At 44.1% G+C, this 20040-nt stretch overlaps 1 protein-coding gene across 2 annotated transcripts in view; it reads left to right on the top strand.

The window, feature by feature from the left end:
- Nucleotides 1-586: 586 nt before the first annotated feature.
- Nucleotides 587-20040, top strand: part of efna5b (ephrin-A5b) — a 99663-nt gene continuing 80209 nt past the window's right edge. For both annotated transcript variants that reach the window (XM_035166116.2, XM_035166115.2), the window contains exon 1: nucleotides 587-1778. In XM_035166116.2, the coding sequence (XP_035022007.1) occupies nucleotides 1654-1778 (125 nt within the window). In that variant the 5' untranslated portion in view covers nucleotides 587-1653. The remainder of the gene's footprint in view (nucleotides 1779-20040) is intronic.

Raw genomic sequence — 20040 nt, 5'->3', positions numbered from 1 at the left:
TTAAAGATAAATTCTAAGGAATATTTTTTATAAATTACTACAACTTACAAAATAGTAGATACTATTAAACGATAGAGAAAAAAAAAATTATTTATCATTTTCCCCATTCATAAATATATCTGTATATATTTAAATACAGACCTATTTTTGTTATTAGAAAAAAAAATGATTGGAATCGAGTTAAATTGAATTGAGACCCAGAGTCACTGGAGCCATGGTTCTCTCTGGTCCGTTTGCATATAATTAAATAGCCCCGCGCGCACTTATCGGACGCATCTGACAGTGGAGAGTCTAAAAGCGGGTCCCTGTCCTGTGCGTCCCCCATGCCCCCTCAGCTCTACCTCTCAGTAATTGAATTAGCTCGGTTTTAGGCGGAGGTGGGGGAGGGAACTTTGTTCGAGCGACGCCCATTCAAATATTTCCAAACCAATGGGACTCTCCCCCGCTCCTCCGTAACCAAACCCACTCGCTCAGTCGGCGTTCGGAGGCTGCCTGCTTGTTGCCCCGCACCTTCCTGCGCGTCCCGGCGTTTTAACACCCCCACCCCCAAACAACCCCCAAAAAAAATAAGACGCAAGAGAAGAGGAAGACCGCGCGGCGCACACGCACATGGGGGAGAGAGCGCGAGGCTTTTTTTTTCTTCCATTCCTGCGCGTCGCACGATGGCTCACATATGAGGAGGACACTTCGGGATGTGGACATACTCAAGTGTCTCCGCGGAGAGAAGCGCATGAGAGAAGGCAACGCCGCGTCCGACTCCTCCGACACCGAGACGGACTCCTCCCCACCTCGGCCGTGACACCTCCCGGTAAACCGCCGAGAAAAGGATAAGTGTGTTTGTTCTTCCCCTGACGCCGGAGAGCGACTCTGACGCCGCCATTCACCCGCCAGTGACTCATTGTATGGCTTTAAAAAGTTAGCCTGGAGAACATGGACATCTGACGTGCGCCACACGGCGTCATTGGACACATAGGGCCCCTCTCTCTCTCTCTCTCTCTCTCTCTCTCTCCTCTCTCTCTCTTCTCCATCACATCTCGGACTGGCTCATCCCCTGCGCGTTGGCTTTGGAGTAAGAAGAAGAAGGAGAAGAAGTGTTGAGCAGTTGTCACTCGCCCTGACACGGGCTGCATCCAGGAGCTTTACCTGCCCGAACACCGGGGACGTTACCACACCACAGGAGACCGCTTGCCTGTTGTGCCGATGCGCATTTGCTGATCTCTGTGTTTCGTGCACGTTCTGTCAGACCCACCTCGGATTTGTCAGAGCTTGACATCCCCGCACGAAATAAAGCCCATGAATCATCTGGACCCTCGCCCTGCATCAGAGTGAACAAACGCAGTGACGCGTTGGTGCTTTTTTTTTTTTCCTGTAGCTTTTTTTCCTCCTCAACCCGAACAAGTGTCATCTCCAGTCTCCCCCTGAATGGTCACAATTCTTTTTTGTGCCATTTTTTCCTTTTTTGCGTTTTAACCCCCGAGCCGCGCGCTGTTTGTTATCTGTGCGCGCGCTCAACCCAAACTGCGCCAGAGAACAACACACGGCCACATGTGAACGAGAACCCGTCACCTGTCCCGGCTGCAGCGCGCGACACGAGTCGACTGACTGACCGACCCAACACCGAAGAGGAATACGTGCCGAAGTTTCGCTGTAGTGATGCTGCAAGTGGAAATGGTCATCTTTGTCTGCCTGGTGCTGCTGATGTGTGTTTTCAGCCAGGAGCCCAGCTCCAAAGTGGTGGCGGACCGCTACGCCGTCTTCTGGAACCGGACCAACACCAAGTAAGTGGCCTCGCACACCGGGCAGCTTCACCGCGGAGGAGTCGGCGATGTAGTCCGTCTCCTCCGCGCGTCCGCATGGATCACGGGGTTCGCAGGTTCTCGCTGTGGAGCACATCGGTGTTTATTCTCCGCAGTGAGGGCATAATGCCAGTAGCTGTAGGTAGAGAGCCCGTAGCCGGGAGCAGGAGTGTAAAAGGCGACTTTGTCTTTTTTTTTCTGTAAATACGTGGCTGCTCGTAAAGCGCGTCCCCCGAGGAGACTATAGATTAGAACCGTGCGTAATGAGGCCTGATCATGTGTTGAGTTGCTTCGCTTTAATCTGTGTCAATACTCCTGATCTGAGGAAAATCCAGCATCTCATTGTGAAACACTACAGGTACAGAGACAAGAGCAGTAAAAGGCTGTAAAACCCCGCAGCGTTATCTTGTGTTGTTTCTCTGCACCGGTGGCTGGATATTTACACAACCCCACTGGACCCATTAACACCAGAGCCTAACTGGTCTCAACAGGGCCACACGGCAAACACGGTCCACATCAGCACAAAATCCACAAAGTCCATTTACTTTAGTAAAAGTGGCCCTTCAGTGCCGCACTTCAGTCTGCGTAAAAGGCTCAGTGCCTTTATTTGGAAAAACTTCAGTTGTAGGCGCACGGGCCAAACGTCTAGACCGGTGTAGTGAGCTTTTCTACGTGGGTCTTGTGTGTTTGTTGTGTGGATTCATCACTGGAAAGGAGTGTAAATATTGCCATCAAGAGCATAACGTGCCAGTCAATATTAAAGAGCTGCTTCACGAAATTCAGTACAGTTTCCCTGATGCAATTTACTGGGCTTATACGGCGGTCTCAGCACTTCTAGAAGTATCTGAAGAAGAGATTCATGAATATTACAGGGGCAGGGAATTAGCCTCCATAAAGTGAAACACACTTAAAAGCTGAAGAGGAATATTAAGATGATTTTAGGTGAGAATGTGTCAGTGTTTATGGCCCTTAAAGGAGATAAAGTTGATTTTCTGTTAACATTTAATCCTTAACATAGTCATAGAACTAGACTTTTTAAATGAGGAGATGTTCTCTTAAGAACTCAAGCAAATTGTTATTAATTTTGAATGAATAATATGAATTCAGATATTTTCCAGCCAGTGCAATACATTAGGGTTATTTTAAACTGTGCAACATAATAAAATACAATGTAATGCCTCTAAATACATGACATTTAAAGCACACTGTTGCAAACTAAAAGAATCCAGTGACATTTGGTCGAATAATAGGCCCGGATTTATTTGCTAAAATAAAAACCTAAAGAATGCAAATAAATGCTGGAAAATAAAACCCAGTGCAGTGACTGTATAAAACTGAGAGAGGGTGTCGTTAAAGTAAGGGCAGTGGTGGCTGCGCTGTGTGGAAACTGGTGACTAACCCTTTAAAAAGTTGTGAAAACCTTCACTCTGTTGAACACAGTTTCCCTCAAAAGAGTTTCCCTCAATAAACAAGTTTCCTTTATAACTTTTATTGCACTTTAAAAAATATAAATATAGCTTTTTTTCAAATAATTTAAATATTTCCAAATGTGGAGGACTTCAAATAGTTGTTTTCACTCTATTATTTATATTAAATCAACGTGAGAAGACTCGGCAAAATTCTGGAAGTAGTAACGTGAAGACTTGATGTACCCTTGACTCCGAGGGGGTCACGCTAGGGGACTTCAGCAGAGTTAAAATTCGAGTTCCTCAGATGTGCTCCCAACTCCTCTCTGCCCGGACAGCCTCGAGTGGCTCAGCGTTCAGTGTGCGTGTTTGTCGACACAGCATTTCCCACTGAGAGTCCCTCGCGGAGTCAAGACTGTATACGGCCTTGTCCCGGGCTTATTAACTCTAAACACTGCTGCCGGAGTTTACAGAGATCTTTCACCCTCAAAACTGCCAACGACACTTAGTGTTTGTTGAATAAAAACCCTCCGCTTACACCCTCCGACTGTGCACAAAGCCATTAATAGCACACGCCAAATTTGTTGTACAACTATTTATATTCAGCTTGAAGTTTGGGAAAACATGATTTATTGCTTGAAGCGATTAGTGGTCAGGGGTACAAACGGAGGGCTGAGTGTGAGCGCTCTCCTGAAGTCAGGGCCGGTCTCGCAGGGGTGCAGAGATCCTCGGCGTGATATACCATAGACCATGACTGTTGTGGTCTGGGTCTCTGCTCTGACTCTACCCTGGCTGTTTATTTATGGAGCGCTTTCTTCAATGGAGGCAAACACAATTTTGAGTTAAATCTTGATTTCTCCCCTTGATAGACCTGCTTCAATTAGAGTGTACGTTTTTTTTTTGGGAGGGGGCAAAAAAGCTTTGACTTGACTTGCTGCTCAGTTAACTCGATCTCTTCCAGATGTGCTGACAAGTTTTCCTAGTGTCAGTGAATTTAAGTAAATCTCAATCTCAGATCTGACACATTAACACTGTGAGACAGAGAGAGAGAGAAGAGAGGAATCAAGAAGTTTGTGACCCACTAGTCTGCGTTCACCGTTTCACTCTCCGTGTGTCCCCGGTAAAATCGGAGAAATAGATAGCTTCCCGAGCCTCATCTGTTTCTGACGCTCTGACTTGCCTGAGGAAAGGAAACAGGTTTTCACGGAGGCTGTAATGCGGCTAACACCAGTCACTCCGTTCTACTTACTCTAAATAGAGTTTGTTTGACTCTCACCCCTGCAGGGCTGAGGGAAGGGAGCCAGAAAGGTAACATAACAGCGGAGAGGAGACCGGGAGAGCGAGAGAAGGCAAACGTGTCTTATCGATGACTCAGTTGATAAATATTGAGTCCCTTTCTTCATGCATTACCGTAGAAAGGCGGGCAGGCCTGCGTCGCCTTTGTTCTGAGGAAGAGTCAGCAAGAGTGCGGCTGTTCCAACTATTTAAACTGTGAACGCCCCAAACCGACACAAAGTTACATTTCAGGTTAAGAGCGTAATAAATTTAAATCAATAATAAGTAATTTGTCTTAAATGATGTGAGCAGGTAACTTAAAGGATCATTCCAAAAAAAAAATTCCCTTTACAGTCTTTCTTGTTGGGATCTGAACAAAGTCATTCAGGGCTTCTTTAGCTTTTTCCAGAAAAAGCCATTTGTCACCATTCATTTCTACAACGTATGAAATTGCAGCTTCCACAGATTTTTTTTAATTGTCCACACTGAAGTTGGATTTTGCCTTAAAATCAGTTTTGATTGTGCCCAAGTGGGGTATTTCACATCAGATGAAATTGATCTAAAAACTGTTTTACCAAAAAATGGCACATCTATTTCACTTTTTAGTGGGTATCTAACTACAAATAAAAAAGTTAAAAAAGCTTAAAATGAAAAAGAAAATGTTTTAAATAAGGGAAAATGTAATAGTCCCATCACACGTTGCTCTGTTTTATGAGAAAAGATGTGGAGAAAGTGTTAAAAAGTTGTAGACAAAAATAAACGGGTTGGGTAGAAACTCCAGAGGTCACTTCTGACAAAACCCAAATGGGTGTAGAGACTTTTTAACTTTGATTATCAGACATATCAGATGGTAAAAATGGTTTTGCTTGTTAATCTCTATTTGTTTTTCCACTGGTCAGAAATTACAAGCAACCGGTACATTAGCCTGGAATTTTATCGCTCTAAAGTATTGTGACGTGCGTGAGCTGTGCCACAGTTGTTTCTTCTGGGTGTTTGTGTTGCTGATGTGGGTATAGGGACAGGAGGGGATTTCCTGGCTGTTGATTCTGGCCTCGTTCCGCCTTGTGTTTCACAACTAGTTCCAGAAACGTCTTTATTATTCAGAATAACACTTTTATCCTCCACTTTGTTTACTCATCTCTTTAACGCATCCACACTTTCTCCTTTTCTGCATCTGGTTACAGATTTTCTTGGCGGTTTTTCCATCAGCAGTGATATTTTTAGGGTGAGCTGGGAGAGGAATCTTGGAGTTTAATCTGTCCTCAGAGAGTTCCTTTAACTTGAAATAAGTTGAGATACAGAGGGACGCCTCTCTCTGCGGACTCTGCTATCGCGCCCACTCTCTTTGCTTGTGAATATTTATTCTAATGAGGAGACAGACGCTCTGATGATGTCTCGGCTGTAATGCAGAGGAGACGGCCCTGCCCTTTCTTCTTCCCCGTTTTCCCTTCTCTCAGCGCTCTCTCTCTCTCCCTCTCTCCCTCCCTCCCTCCCTTCTTCTTTATCTCTTCTTCTTCCCTCTGTGTGTTTCTTCTCGCTGTGCTCGGAAAACAATTAGATATTTCGGGAGTCCCTCCACAGTTGATGGTGAAAAAAGACACGCAGAGGTCAGACGCACTCTGTGAGCAGCTCGGGGAGGAGGTCACACACACAACAAACACACACACACACACACACACAAACACGATGAGGGATAAACGAAGCAGAAAGTTGGCCCGTGAATGACAAACTCGTAACTGGAACTCTCCTTGAAGTGGAAGTTGTTATTAACATAAACAGTTTGGCTTGGTTTGTGATCATGGTAATTGCTCAAGGTGATATGTATTTTGCTGCATAATTTGTAATGCGACAAACAGCCTGGGAAGCACTTTCCTGTCACGCTGCCTTGTGGGTAGTTTTCACAGTTCTCCTTACAATGCACTGTAACTGGAGGCCTGCACGAAGTAGTTGTGTAGCTGGTATCAAACTTTCTTTTGTTGCAGTCATGTCTTTGTCTGTGCAGGTTTTTGTGTTTGAGCATGCATGCATATGTGTGTGTGTACCCATGGGCATGAAAAGTACCAAATGAGCCATGAGGTCATATAGCGCTTGTTTCCTCTCCTTCAGACTCATATACCAGAATAATTACATCTTTCTCCTTTGGACGTCTCATTATCTGTCACAGACCAGTGGAACGAGAATAAACGTCTCGTCAATCTGTGCTTTTATGTGTGTGTGTGTGTGTGTTTGTGGGTACGTGTGTGTTGAGGCACGTACGCATGGAGGTGGGGTTGCGCACAACAATCTGACTTTAACAGATGTGAAAATCATGCTATTACAATATTTCGTTTTATTTTATAATTAAAATGCTGGAAACCTGTAATTTGAATGATTAAATGTACATTTGATCTCTAAAGTGGATAGTGTTGCCCCCACGCTAGTCCATTTTTTTCTACTCTCTCGCTCTAAGCTGTTTTACTCACTCCGCCGCTCTGCCTCTCGTTTCCTTTCTCCTCCTCCTCCTCCTCTCGGAGTCTGTGGGCTGATTAGTTCCCGTTAATGACCCCATGCTCTGTCATTCTTTTATGCCCGTGGCACTGGCAAGCAACGAGCGCTGGCCGAGCTGCAGGGACAGCGAGTGTTGTGGTGGGATGGGGGGTGGGGGGGGACACACATGCAGAGACAGCGAGAGGCAGAAGATGCAGAGAAATAAACACACAGCCCCGGCCAGGAGAAAAAGCAGAAAACTGCAATAATGGTGTTGTGAGACGTAATACTTTTATTAGCTCTAAATGGGACTGTGTTTTCTCACCAGACCTGTAAATGCACTTTCCATTTAAATTAGATTTTTTTTTTCTTCCCATTAACTAGAAAATGAGCCCAGCAGGCAGTAGTCAATGCGTAGTCAATGTGCTTGGCAGAGCAGCTGTTCCTCAGCGTACGGTGGGAGAGGGGGATGACTCTTGGCCGTGACCCTTGTGGAGGTGCTATGTGGCGGACAGAAGCAGCCCTGTCGCCAGGGGTGGACATGCGGGTGTCTGAGATATGCTCATTATACTGAAGAGAAAAAAGCCTTTGACTATATACATAAAGAGGAGACACTATAAGAAAGCCTGGATTGTTGGTTATTTATATTATTTTAATGATTTACCTTAGTAGTTACTGATTTATATCTATACATATTTAATTATTTGTTTTAAAATATAGCATTTTTCGCTTCAACAGTGGGGATTTATTAGTTTGTTTGTATAAAAAGGTATATTCAAACATTTCATTTTACTCTTGAACAATTGACACAGGGTTTTGACCTCCATTTTGGTGATTAATTTCCCGAACATAATAGAAAAACAACCCCAGTGTTTGCTCATGATTAGATAATATTCCTCAGCCTGACCAAGGTTAACTGAGTTAAAATACCATCATCTATTAGGTTCTCCACTAAAGAGCATGGACAGGATCTCTTATTTTAATGGACGATATTCAACAGCCGATTCATTTCAATCGTGCATGTTTCCCTCCCTTGCGTTGGGGGAGGACCATGGTTTTAATGTCCAGGTTTTTGTATTCAGAGTAATCCCTCCAAGGTCAGACGCAGCGCTGAAACTCAGCTATCAGCGGAGCGATCTGTCTTTTAGCCCTCGCTCAGGCCGGGGCCTGCAGCGGAACGCTCCGTATAGCTCGACTTGGAAACAATAAAGTATTAACCAGCTTATGCAACACCCACATGTGCAAAGCTTGATGCAGGACCATGAGAATGATCAAAAATATTTTTCTCTTATTTGCTCGCTGGACCAACTAGATACATGTGTTTATTCAGGGGCATTTTTCTTCTCTATCCCGACTCTGGCTGCCTTAGTTTCGCTCTGAATTTCAAAGTTGTGGAAAGTTATTTTTTTGTTCGTCCTTCCCCAACTGTTTCTTTATTTTTCCTAAAGTTACTCTGTGCCACCCCAGAGCAGCTGTGGGAACATGCCGTCCAAAGTTGTATTTTCGCTGTGATCACTCGAGTAGATTTGTGGTTAATGTGAACATAGTAGACAGAGAAGGAAAAAGAGCTATTTTACTGCCAGGTTAATTTGACTCCCATCATAGAAAGGAAAAGCCTGTTTCTATAAGACCCCCGACAGGAGCGATTGACAGGAATACAGGATTGCTGCAGGTCCAACAGGGGCCAAAATACCAGTTCTAAAAAATCCAGCAGTCGTACATGATACGTCCTCGTTCATGGCTGAAAATGGCGCTACCATATCCGTCTTCAGCTCCTCTGCTCTCCTCTGTAAGATGGAGGCTTAGAAGCAGCTGTTACTGTAGTAACGCTCGGCTGATCTATCACCCCTGACCAGAAAGTGGCGCTACTGAGAGTGGTCTGATAGCCCCTTTTGCCCTCTGCTTCTCAGCCAAAAGCATTGCAGTCATAGAGAGAAGGCTACATACATTTGCTTGATTTTAAACTATAGCTCCTTTTTTTGCTTTGGTTTATTTGACCTCGTTAAACTCATTTACTGTCAAAGTCATATTGGATTTACAGGACCCACACTAGAGCAAGTAGGGGCCAAAACCTGATGGGTTTATTTTCTCTCTCTCTGTCTGTCACTGTTCACGATTTCAGCTGGAAAATGTGACGGGAACGATTGAGACTGTTCGTTTTTTGTTTTTTTTCTTTTGCCAGACACATTTTCCACAGATAATTCCTTTCATGGGAGGCTGGCTTCGGACCTTACACTGTCGTTTTCCTTATTTAACTTGGGGGAGGCTTGCGGGGGAGAGGCTGGATGTTTTTCTAGCTGGGCAGCAGTGTGGAGAATAGATCCCAGAAGAGAACACATCTCCAACTAATTGACGGCTTGTAGCCTGTTGTAAATGACTCATGAGGTAATTCATCGTCACAGACGGCTGAGAGACTGGTTTTCTCTTTGCAAGTTTGGAATCCACTGGTTTTATTCCCGAACTTTTATATCTGCAAATATAAAATTTTAGGGAATCATAAAAATTTGCCAGACACGGTGAAATCACCTCCTCACACGTGTGTCGTGAATGGTCTTAAATGGCTTCTCGTGTTTTTGTTTGCGTTGGAACAGACGTCTAAAGGTGACGTGAATTCAGCCAAAAAGACCAATTGATTGCTTGGCCTTGTTTTTAATATGAATTAATTAATAAATACAATCAGACAATGTTGCTTTCACTTTGTTACGTCGACCGTTGTGGTTGGACTTGCTAATAATAAGCTAGCTTCATTAGCCTGTTTGAATTGACAGTAGAGAAAAATACTAGCAGCCAATACCCCTCCACCTCTCTCCTTCCCCTGAAATGCTGGGCCAGGAGAGTGAAAGGCGGCCATTGTTCTGCCGCCTCTGTCCACTCCACAGCCGAGGCTTAAAGTAATGCATGCGCTTTAAACGGACAGAGGGGGAGATAGCGTGAATGGCGAGGGGAGAAGGAGAAGAGCTCAGCTGAAGTTGTAGTTCGCTTTCAGACAGATAAAAGGGAGGAGAGGAGGAGTATAATGCGAGCGCCAGACACAAGGGGGAGAGGCATGTAGTAGCCAGGGGTGACACACGAAGAGGTGGCGGTTTCTCTCATTTCCAACTCGTCCATCCTCTCTCATCTGCCTCCTTCCACGCCATCAAGCTCATCAACCCCCCTTCCTCACGCCCCGCCCCCGCCCCTGGCAGTGATTGGTTTATTGGTGCTGGTTCTCCAGGGGACAAACTCTGGGGTCTTCACCCTGAAGAGGTGTTGTCTTTGCAGGCCGTGGGTTGTGTGACACCGGGGCTATTTTCACCAGAGACCGGATTAAGCCTGCTCAGGTTTAGACCCCTGCTTTGTTTCCTCTGACACTGAAGACTCCCACACACAGGACCTTGTTTACTTGGGAGCCGCGGTACCAAGTTGCATCTTGGTCTCATCTGCTGTGACCCATTGCACACGTTGCCCTTGAAGGTGAATTTTCCTTTGAGATGCACGTGTCACAGTCGGAATGCCAGGGTGTGTGTGTAATGTAGCGGCTTAATGAAGGGTTTCATTTCAAAATGCTATATATCTGCCGTAGGGACAAATTGGTCCAATAAGAATGAGCTGCTTTTGTCCTTTCGTCCTCATAAAATGATGCATCTTCTTTCACTGGGATGAATAATGTGCATAATTATGCATGATTGCAGTTCACATAGTCGATATCTCATTTTGAAACAAATCCCTTTGTATTTGTCTTCGACCCAGCTCGTCTCTCTGGCTGCATCAGTTTGAAGGCTGGGGTTTTAATAAGGCTAAGTGGGAATTTGACCAAAAATGAAATGCTAAATTAAAACTGTTTCTAAATCTATCATACCGTAGATTAAAAAATGTCTCATGTCAAAATTTAAAATGAGCTAAATTGAACTTCAGAGACTATTTTGGCATGAAAAGCTCTTCTTTCACATTTCGTCCCCTGGCTCCACGGCTTTCATTAGACAACAGATGCTTGTCTGATCTGAGCTCTAAGAAGAATCTGTAACCGAGCGGATAATAAATCATGTTTAAAAATGTAGAACACAACTGAATCTGACGTCCTCTGTCCAATCTGGGTTTGATGTTCATGCGAGCGAGTGTTTTGCGTTTGTGGGTACCCATGTTCGTGTGGCTACATGTGGCCATGTCCATGTGTTTGCTGGCAACTCGTGCACATATACATCTGCTTGGGGATATTTATGTGCATGTGTGTGTGTGTGTGTGTGTGTGAGTGTGTGTATCCCGGACTGACCTCTGCTTCGAGGCCTGCTTTAATGAAACAGCAGAAACCCACACCCTTTACTACAGCAGAGCACAGCACTATTCTTGACCCAATTCTCTGGGAGCGCTTCTCTGGGAGCTGCTTGATAGTTTTCCCATTTTGTAAAGTTGTATTATGTGTGTGTCTGTGTGTGTGAGTGAGTGTGTATGTCTGTCTTTGTTTACGGTTTCCCTGTGTGTAACTCTACTGAGTGTGTTTTTTCCCCCGAAGTAAAAAACGATTGATCCCCAGAACGTGTGATGAATGCCATCTTCACCCTCTCCTCTCATATGAGCGCAGCCTTGACTGGTCCGGCTCAGTCTGAACATTATCCCACATAACCAAATATGACACCCCAAACAACATAGTCTGACAAATATACGCAGACACACACACACACAGACACACACACCACTCTTGTTTGGATAGGGCAGTTCATTATTTCTTTAGCGAGGTTCAAGTTGCAGGAGATGTGGTATTTATTCTGCTTATTTATTTTCTTCCTCTAAATCAGCGAGCAGTGAGCCTTGGAGTGCAGCAGCCTTTGAACCGCGGCCTATCCCATGACTGCAGCCCTGGGTATTAACCCAGAGCCACTGAGAGGCTTAAAAAGCCATCAGCTCATTGTCCGGAGACACAAAAAAACCCCTTCCTCCAAAATCGCCCCCCCCCCATCCTTCTCTTTTCTTTTACTCCTTCCCTCCTTTCTTAAGAATGCTTTGAGCTGGTTTCTGCTGGCATTCATATTAATCAGTTTTAAGGGTCTAATGAGATAAGTGAGACTTAAGGGGAGTCCCCAAAGTGGCCTAAGCCCTCCGGATAAACAGAGGTGATGAGCGCTGCCTGTGGCTACATCCTCAGGAGTGTGTGTTTTTCAACAGCATTGTCATGCACACAAAACTTTTTAATGTCCCTAATCTTTTGAGAACCAAAACAACCACTACACTAGATCGGAGAGGCCATCATTACTTTTCCTCGTGTGGTGAGGTGACGGGGAAGTGGTTGATTTTGGTTCTGGGCTGAGAAACTAGCGTGTTTGACCAGGATCAGATCTGTTCCTGGATAACTCCCTCCCTTTGTCCTAATCCAACCCCCACACCCCAACCAGCTCATGCCCCCTGTTCCTTATCCCGCCAAGTATCCCAGGAATATAGGCCAGTCGGTTTCCTCCCGCTCTTTTGCTGTACGTGCCATATTGTCCTCCTTTTTCTCTCTTTCCCGTCCTCTCTCCTGAGACAGGAGACTGTACTGTCCTTGTTCGTGGGTCGGGGCTGCTGGGGTGACAGCATGCCCACTGTCAGCATTAGGATCAATGTTGTGGCTGCAGCACTTGACTGACAGTCACCTACACTCTCTGTCTCTTCACCCACTGTTTTTCTGTCTGCTTTCCTTTTCTTATCATCCTTCTTAAAAACAAACAAGTCTTAACTCCATGATAGAGCTACTGTCTGTGTGTGTGTGTGTGTGTGTGTGTGTGTGTGTGTGTGTGTGTGTGTGTGTGTGTGTGTGTGTGTGTAAATATGGAAGCCATGTCTGAGTCAGCTTTTGTTCAGAATTAGAGACATTTGGAGAAAAAAAAAGCATTAATCAGGCAACTGTAATAAAAGCTACTCAGCAAGGATAAACTTCTCAAGGAAATTAAATTATGTGTAATCTGTAATAATCTGATAATCTAACCAGTTTAAAAAGTACACTGTAAAAGTTTACGCATTATTGTCCCACATTGCTGGTTCAGAGAAAACAGAAAATATTTTACTTTCATGCTGTTTGGGCTCTTGTTTATTTGAGGTGTTGAACTGTTCAGTCAGAAGTAGTGGAGTGGCTGTGAGGCGGGACAAGTTCCTCAGAGTTCAGTTTCACCTGCTGTTCTGTTCCTTCGGGCCGCGGGACTCCGCGACCGGAGACATTCCAGCCAGGATTAGAGCGAGCATGGAAAACGGAAGCACAAATAAAAGGGAGTGAGGGAACTTTCTTTTTTGTTCCACAAACGGCTTTTGACCTGGATGTTTAGTGCTTCATGTGCTTTTGACATTTCTAAAGTAGTAACAACAATTTGTGCAAAAATGAATACAAAAATTATTTGGTCCTCATTAGCATTCAAGCATTAGCAAAATATCAGGTAACAATTTTTTTTCAGGTTAAAATAAACAATACACTTTTTATTTTATTAATTCTAAATTAATATTTTAATATTAAAATTTGCAGCTGCTCTTATAAATGTGTGTTATTGTGTTTTGAGAAATTCTGAGAATTGCATTTATATATTGATATTTTTTTGTTTCACTCAAAAATATGTAGCGTTTAACAAAATAACTTCTTACAGTAAGATGCGATCGAATACTTTTTAACATCTCTTACTAGTTTTTATCTATCTTGAGTATTACTTTTAACACTAAATAATTTATCTTCAAACTTATTGGATTTGAATTTCAGTTCAGTTATTGAAAATTCTAACTGGCCCTTTTAGCCATTTTACCTTTTGTGGAAAAGCCTGACAATTTGCACACGTATGAGTGGTATTACTTTTTATGAGGTACGGGGTTGAAGTAGATTTTTAGCCTGTGAAAAGAGATGCATCATATTTCTCACATTTGCTTAGAGAGCGTGCGCTTGGCTTTGGCTGGAGTGATGAAATATTCATTGTTTGTGATGTCTGAGAAGAGTAGCACTTGCAATCCTTTGCACGCAAATCATGAAAAAATGAAGTGGAGGTAGACGTGTTGTTGAAGGTGATGGAGGTGAAGGTCTGTGACCTTAACTGGAAACGTTAAGGATGGCTGACAGGGCGCAGTCCTGCACAGGTTTCCTCTATGAGAATTTGTGCTCTTTGTTTGCCTCAGGATTTTATTAAACATAATTATTTTGGACCGGCTGGATTTCTTTGAGGATTGGCTTTGAATTCCCAGTTTTCTTGTTAACCCACTGACAGGTGTCAGTCGCCACGTCTGTGACAGTGACACACCTGTCAACCTGAGCGACATCAGGTTCAAAGCTGCTTTAATAATTCAGGACAGCCACGTTTTTTATCCTGCCTCTCTCCGTCCCCTCCTTTCTCTGGGAAGTAGAGACCTGTCCTTACATTAAGGCCGGGTCAGATTGTGTCTGCTGTCGTACATTAGCGGCCAAGCCTCCCTGCCTGTATCACTGGTAAGAGGAACATGGCACGAAGATGGCTGAATTATTCACACTCATAATCGGCCTTTATGTCCTGCTGCCAAGCCGGGCCTCACTGTTATTCTAGTGCATAATTGATGGTGCTCAGAAGTGGAAAAGTTAGAATAGCAGAAGTAATGCGAAGCGAAAGTGTAGTCAGGCAGCACAAGGAGGGAAGAGGGGGGATTGGCGGGGTAGTGAGTGGGATAGATGGATGGAGGTGGGCCTCTATAGGAGTTTTTACACTGAGCCTGTGTTAGCCTTTACGGGGCTTAGACCCAGCTATCGTGAGGATCGCGTGTGTAGGCCAGCCAGACTAGACTGGGGGGAGAAGAGAGGGGGATAAGAGATGGATGAAAGGAGGTGGAGGGAGAGGAGATGGGGATCCAGAGTAACAAGGCCTGACGCTGAGCCGGCCCAGAATGTGGTCTGTCCCCCCCCAAAGTTTCTCTGGGGCTCCACTGTGGGCACATACATTTTTTAAATTGAATTGAATTTGATTACAGAGTAAAAGAAAAAGTTTATTTTGTCCTTTTTATTACTGGGGAACAATGATCACAACTCTTCTGTTACTCTGTTACTGTTTTTGCATTATCACACCTTCACATACTTTATCTATTTTCATTAACACCATTAATTACTTATTATTTTTCACTCTATGAGTCAGTATGTGTGTATTTATGTGTCATTAGTTACTTGTTATCATTTGCTATCATTATTCACTGCATTATTTGCATCTGTCATTATGTATTTTACATTTTGATGTAAATAGAAGTTTATTTTAGTCCTTCGGGTTGTTATTAGGACCCAATTCAGTGCGACCTGCTCCGACACTGGAGACCAGAAAGCCACTGACATGACACAACAACCATGTAGAACAATTATCAGTGCAGCCTCCAGGGACGTGCAGTGATCAGCTCCATTTCAAGGAGGTCATGCATCTATTGACAAACTGAGTTGGTTGATGTGACATAAGAGAAAATGCTTAATATATTTGATTTTATTACATTATACACAACTTCCGTCCCGTCATCTCTGTGAGTTCCTCTCGCTGAATGGAACACGCCTCCATAGAAGTGAGAACGTCTCAGGTGAAGGTGTTAACACGGCCCCAGGTGTAGTCTATTTAACACCTCTGTGACCCTTAACAAAGCCTCACTAACTGCTGCCTAGCTCTGCCTTTTGTGTTTCATAACAAAGCCCTTTAGCTTCTAATAACACCGCAGCACTGGTAGTGTCAGGAGAAACCTGAGATAAGGTCCACATCAGAGAGTTGGTGGGAACTGTTTAATCCGCTTCTTGAAACCAAACCAATACACAACAGGCAGGGATCATGTTTGGCAAAGTGGCCCGCTTTGATGGAGGGATCGGATGGTGTGAGTGGGAGAAGCGGGGATGAGGAAAAATAGAAAAGGCGGCTGAATGCCGGTAGTCTTTCTCTGAGCGGTGAAAGAGAAGAACATCTGGAGAACAATACGTTAGTGCGTGGTGCGCACAAACACACAAACTGAATCGCAGTAGTGTGTTACTCATATGTCTGTTTGTGATAATTGAGTATTTTCCCTTTTAATTACAATAAGAGTAATAATATATTCAAAAATATTCAAGTTGTTTTTAATCCTGCCTGGTCACATATAAACAACTAATAAACACATTTTCACAGACTTGAAATTATTTGTTCTTTAACATCCGGTGAGTCTCCTTCATGTAATAGAGTCACCGTCACTTTTGCAATATATTAGAAAGTATCTTTCACCCGAGTCACTACAATGTGGCCGTAAAACCGTCGAGTGGAAACATTAGCAGCGATATGTCTCAGAAACTCATAAAACCAATTTACGAGTGCACTTAGGGCGCGTACACCTACTGGAGCCATTCTATAAAGATGCAGACAGAGATTGCACCAAACTTGCTCCAATTACCCACATTTAAAAGTAATAAACGTGGATCGATAAGTGATAGAGGGCCTGTTAATCCCGGATTTACCCAGTTATTTCTAATTTAGACACTCCTCTTCAAACTAAAATCGCAGCTTTTACAAGCTTACCATTGATTTACTTTATTGTTTTCTTCCTACGGGCTAAATGCTGCATTGAGCGGTTTTTCGCACTCGTCCCCCAGAATGGATGTTTTCTATCTGTTTTGTAGTGTTTAAATTCTGAAGAGACTCGCCCTTATCTTATTAAAAAAGAACTCGCAACGGGTTTAAAGCTTTTTATTGCGGTTTGTCTTTTTTAAATGCAAATAAATTAAGTTTTGACATCTCGAATGAGAGGGGAAACATCAACAGGTAAAGAAGATAGAGAAACATCAGCGTGAGCCCCATGTGAAACAGAGGGAGGACACTGTTGTCCAGCAGCAGGAGATGTGACTGGGCCAGTATGCCATTGCCTAGTTAAGCTCATATGCTTATTTATTTACAGCTTGGCTCAGCATGCCGGTGCTGGAATGCTATCGGCACTCGCAGGTATGGATTAGACCCCTCTCTGTCTCACTGTGAAGTTAATTGAGGGAATCCTCCTCCCACGGTGGACCGGGACTGTCTCAGATCCGCCTGCAGACTCAGCTCGCAAAAGCGCTCGCAGTTTTCACTTTTAAATTGCGATTCCTGACTCCAGTCTGAAGGGACTGCGTCGGATGAATCATTTCTCCGCGACCTTTTTACACGCTTCGTCTGAGACGACACCCCCACCAGCCCCCCCATCGCCTCTAATTTAACGTCATTAATGTGATATAATAGCTTATAACGGTGTCCCTAATTAGATTGCGCAGCGGTAAGATGTGTTATCATTCTGCCCTCCCTTTAATTGCCTCACTTAATGGTTTACTTTTACATATTTACATGTAACTGTGCAGTTAATCTACATGCCTATATGTGTTTATGTGCAGCAGCAAAGCAATAGAATTGTGCTCCTCCTGTCTACAGAGTGATAGATTCAATTTATCCCTAATTAGCGTATTATCAAGGAAAAAGTCTCATCAGGAAATGCCACTGTTAATACCCAGGGAGGGAATTTAGTATAAATACAAACATGGCTGATGGTGGATGAGCTTCAGTCTTTTTTTCCGGTACATTTGTCTGAACCTGTGTTATGTGCAGCTTTTATGTAAATAGCCAATTAATTAAATGTCACAGCAAAGCTCAGCCACACGTGTGTTTGCTCACAGTGCTGTGATTTATAAGAATTTCAGGAAAGGCAATTGATCCGAGATTGATGTGGTGTTGTTTGCCTGTCACAGTTTATCATATGGATTTATGTATAAACACGTCCATTGTTAGAGTATGACTTGTTTATATCTCAGTGGTAATTTCCAAATTTTTTATGTCCAAAAACATTTCTTTGGTACCTACTGAATTGTAAGTTAATGTGTCGGGTTGTGTAAATGTTTTACTTCCACACATCTGCACCCAGAATAATTCCTCTCATTCTGGATTTGTTTTCTCTGCGTCTCTGCCGGTCTTTTAATTGTGTATTTTTTCCAATGTTTTACAGCCTAGTAATGATTTTATAGCAGGCTGTTTTACGCCAGTGTCCAAACCATGCAGCCCGGGGAAGATTTAGTGTGTTGCCGCTGTTGGGTAGTGAGCTCTAATTGGAAGGTCAGGGGGACGTGTTTCAGAGTAGCAGGAGATCACCCGCGCACTGCAGATTTAAAGGTTATCCAAACCCACCCGCGGACTTTAAGATGTAATTTTCCTGTTATTTTATTAGCCATCTGGATAGAGTATATTGCATGACAAATTGATTTAAAAATTGTATTTTTAAAAAGTGGCCTCAAACTTGCCTTTAAGTGACATTTGAATTACCCCATATAAAATAATTTGTCCTTTCACAAGCGAATAAAAGTGCAAATGTTCTCGTTTCGTTCCATGATTTGTCTGTAATAAAAATAAAAACACTGAATGTAGTGTATTATCATGTACAAAGGGTATTTTAGTTTGAAATTTGGCCACTGTGCTGTTTAGAAAAATTTAGCCATAAGTAAAATAGTTCTCTCGGTTGCTTCATGACACGAGGAAGATTTTTTTTTTTCATCCAGTCATGGCGTCTCTCTTAAGAACAGCTGCCGCTGGTCCTGCGTGGCACGCCAGGAGTTAACCACACTGTAGGCTTGGCTGGAAGGCTGAGACGCCTGTGCGCTCTGACTCTTATGTGCACGTCTGAGGGGCTCCGTTTCTGCATTTCGTGCCACATTTCGTGTCTATCGCCAGCCCGTCTCTCACGCTTGCCTGGTCCGGTGTCGTTGATGGGGTTGTGGGTGGAGGGTGGGGTGAGGAGGAGGAGGAGGAGGAGGAGGAAGAGGAGGAGGAGGAGGAAGAGGAGGATGGGCTGCCGGCAGATAAGTGGTAGATGTCTGGCTTTTGCTGTCGATGTAGGTTGGGGTAGGCTGCAGGTCACGTGCTGGACCCACAAAAAGATCTCCCTGGGTGATTCTTGGCACGCAATGTTTTGAACTCTGCATGGACACACACCCTGTGGACAGACTGCTACTGTACACACACACACACACACACACACACATATACACACACACATATACACACAACACACACACTTTTTGACATTTTGGTGACACAGAAAACCAGTGTTTTACTGGCTCTCAACCCGATTGGCTCGGGCATTTGAGAGCTATTGTGTTGTGCGTTTTGTTCACCTGTCTGCTCGTGTGTGTGTGTGTGTGTGTGCAGTCAAGTGTGCCCCAGTGCTTTTCCACCCACCTCTGGTAGCCATGCAGTTATTGACAACAGAAGGAAAGGTGAAGTTTCTGCACACAAAGAGGCAGAATGTGCTGAGCAGAGCATCCAGCCACAAAAGGAGTGTGGGCTGAGGCAGGGGTGCAGAGAAAGTAGATACACCGTAAACAGCCTGGCTCAAGTGAAGCGGCTTGCTGACCGACACTCCTCTATTTTATTTCTTCCCTTCTCCTTCCTACATCTCTCCTTCCGCTGTTTCCTTTTCTTCTCCCCTTTTTTTTTTTCCAGAGGGCCGTCTGCCATTAAAGTAGTGGGAATTGATTTTTCTCATTCTTTCTTTTCCCCCCTTCCTTTTATTTAATACCCCTCTGCCATCGCCTACCCCTCCGAGTCAAAATCAATACAGTATCTGCATGTACACTGGAATAAAATACAAGCACACACTATCAAAGTGTCACAGTGGGGGTCGGCCATTCTGAAAGACGGCGACCTATTGTTCGTTCATCCTTTTACCTGCTTTCTCTCCCTATCATGCACTCTGGCTGTGTCCCTGCATCTCTCCTCCACCCCCCCTCTCCTTGATTATTTCATCGTGTATATGTGCCTCCTCTCCTTCCTCGCTCCCGTCCTCTCATCGCAGCTGGGATGTATAATGCAGAGAGGTGAGAAAGTTAAGAGATTGAGAACGCATTTACAGTGTCCCTCTTCTCCTGTGCGCCTCCTCCTTCTCCTCCTCCTCCTCGGCCTGACTTGTAATGAGAGTCTGAATGCGTGTATGTGGGTGTGTTATGTGTGAAAGTAATGAGAGTCATATTGGTTCTTATGGGGTCACTGGGAACGATCACGCACAACAGAGCATGACTCTTGCCATTATAACCCCGCACCCTGTGTAGATGTTGTGGTGTGGCGTGTGTGTGTGCATGTGAGTGTGTGTGTGCGTATTTTGTTCAGGTTACACTATAAATGCACAGCTGACTCTTATCTGCAGTC

Source organism: Hippoglossus stenolepis, chromosome 9 (genome assembly GCF_022539355.2).
Source record: "Hippoglossus stenolepis isolate QCI-W04-F060 chromosome 9, HSTE1.2, whole genome shotgun sequence".
NCBI lineage: Eukaryota > Metazoa > Chordata > Actinopteri > Pleuronectiformes > Pleuronectidae > Hippoglossus > Hippoglossus stenolepis.
The sequence above is the reverse complement of the archived record's forward strand: the minus strand, read 5'-3'. Positions and strand labels throughout refer to the sequence as shown.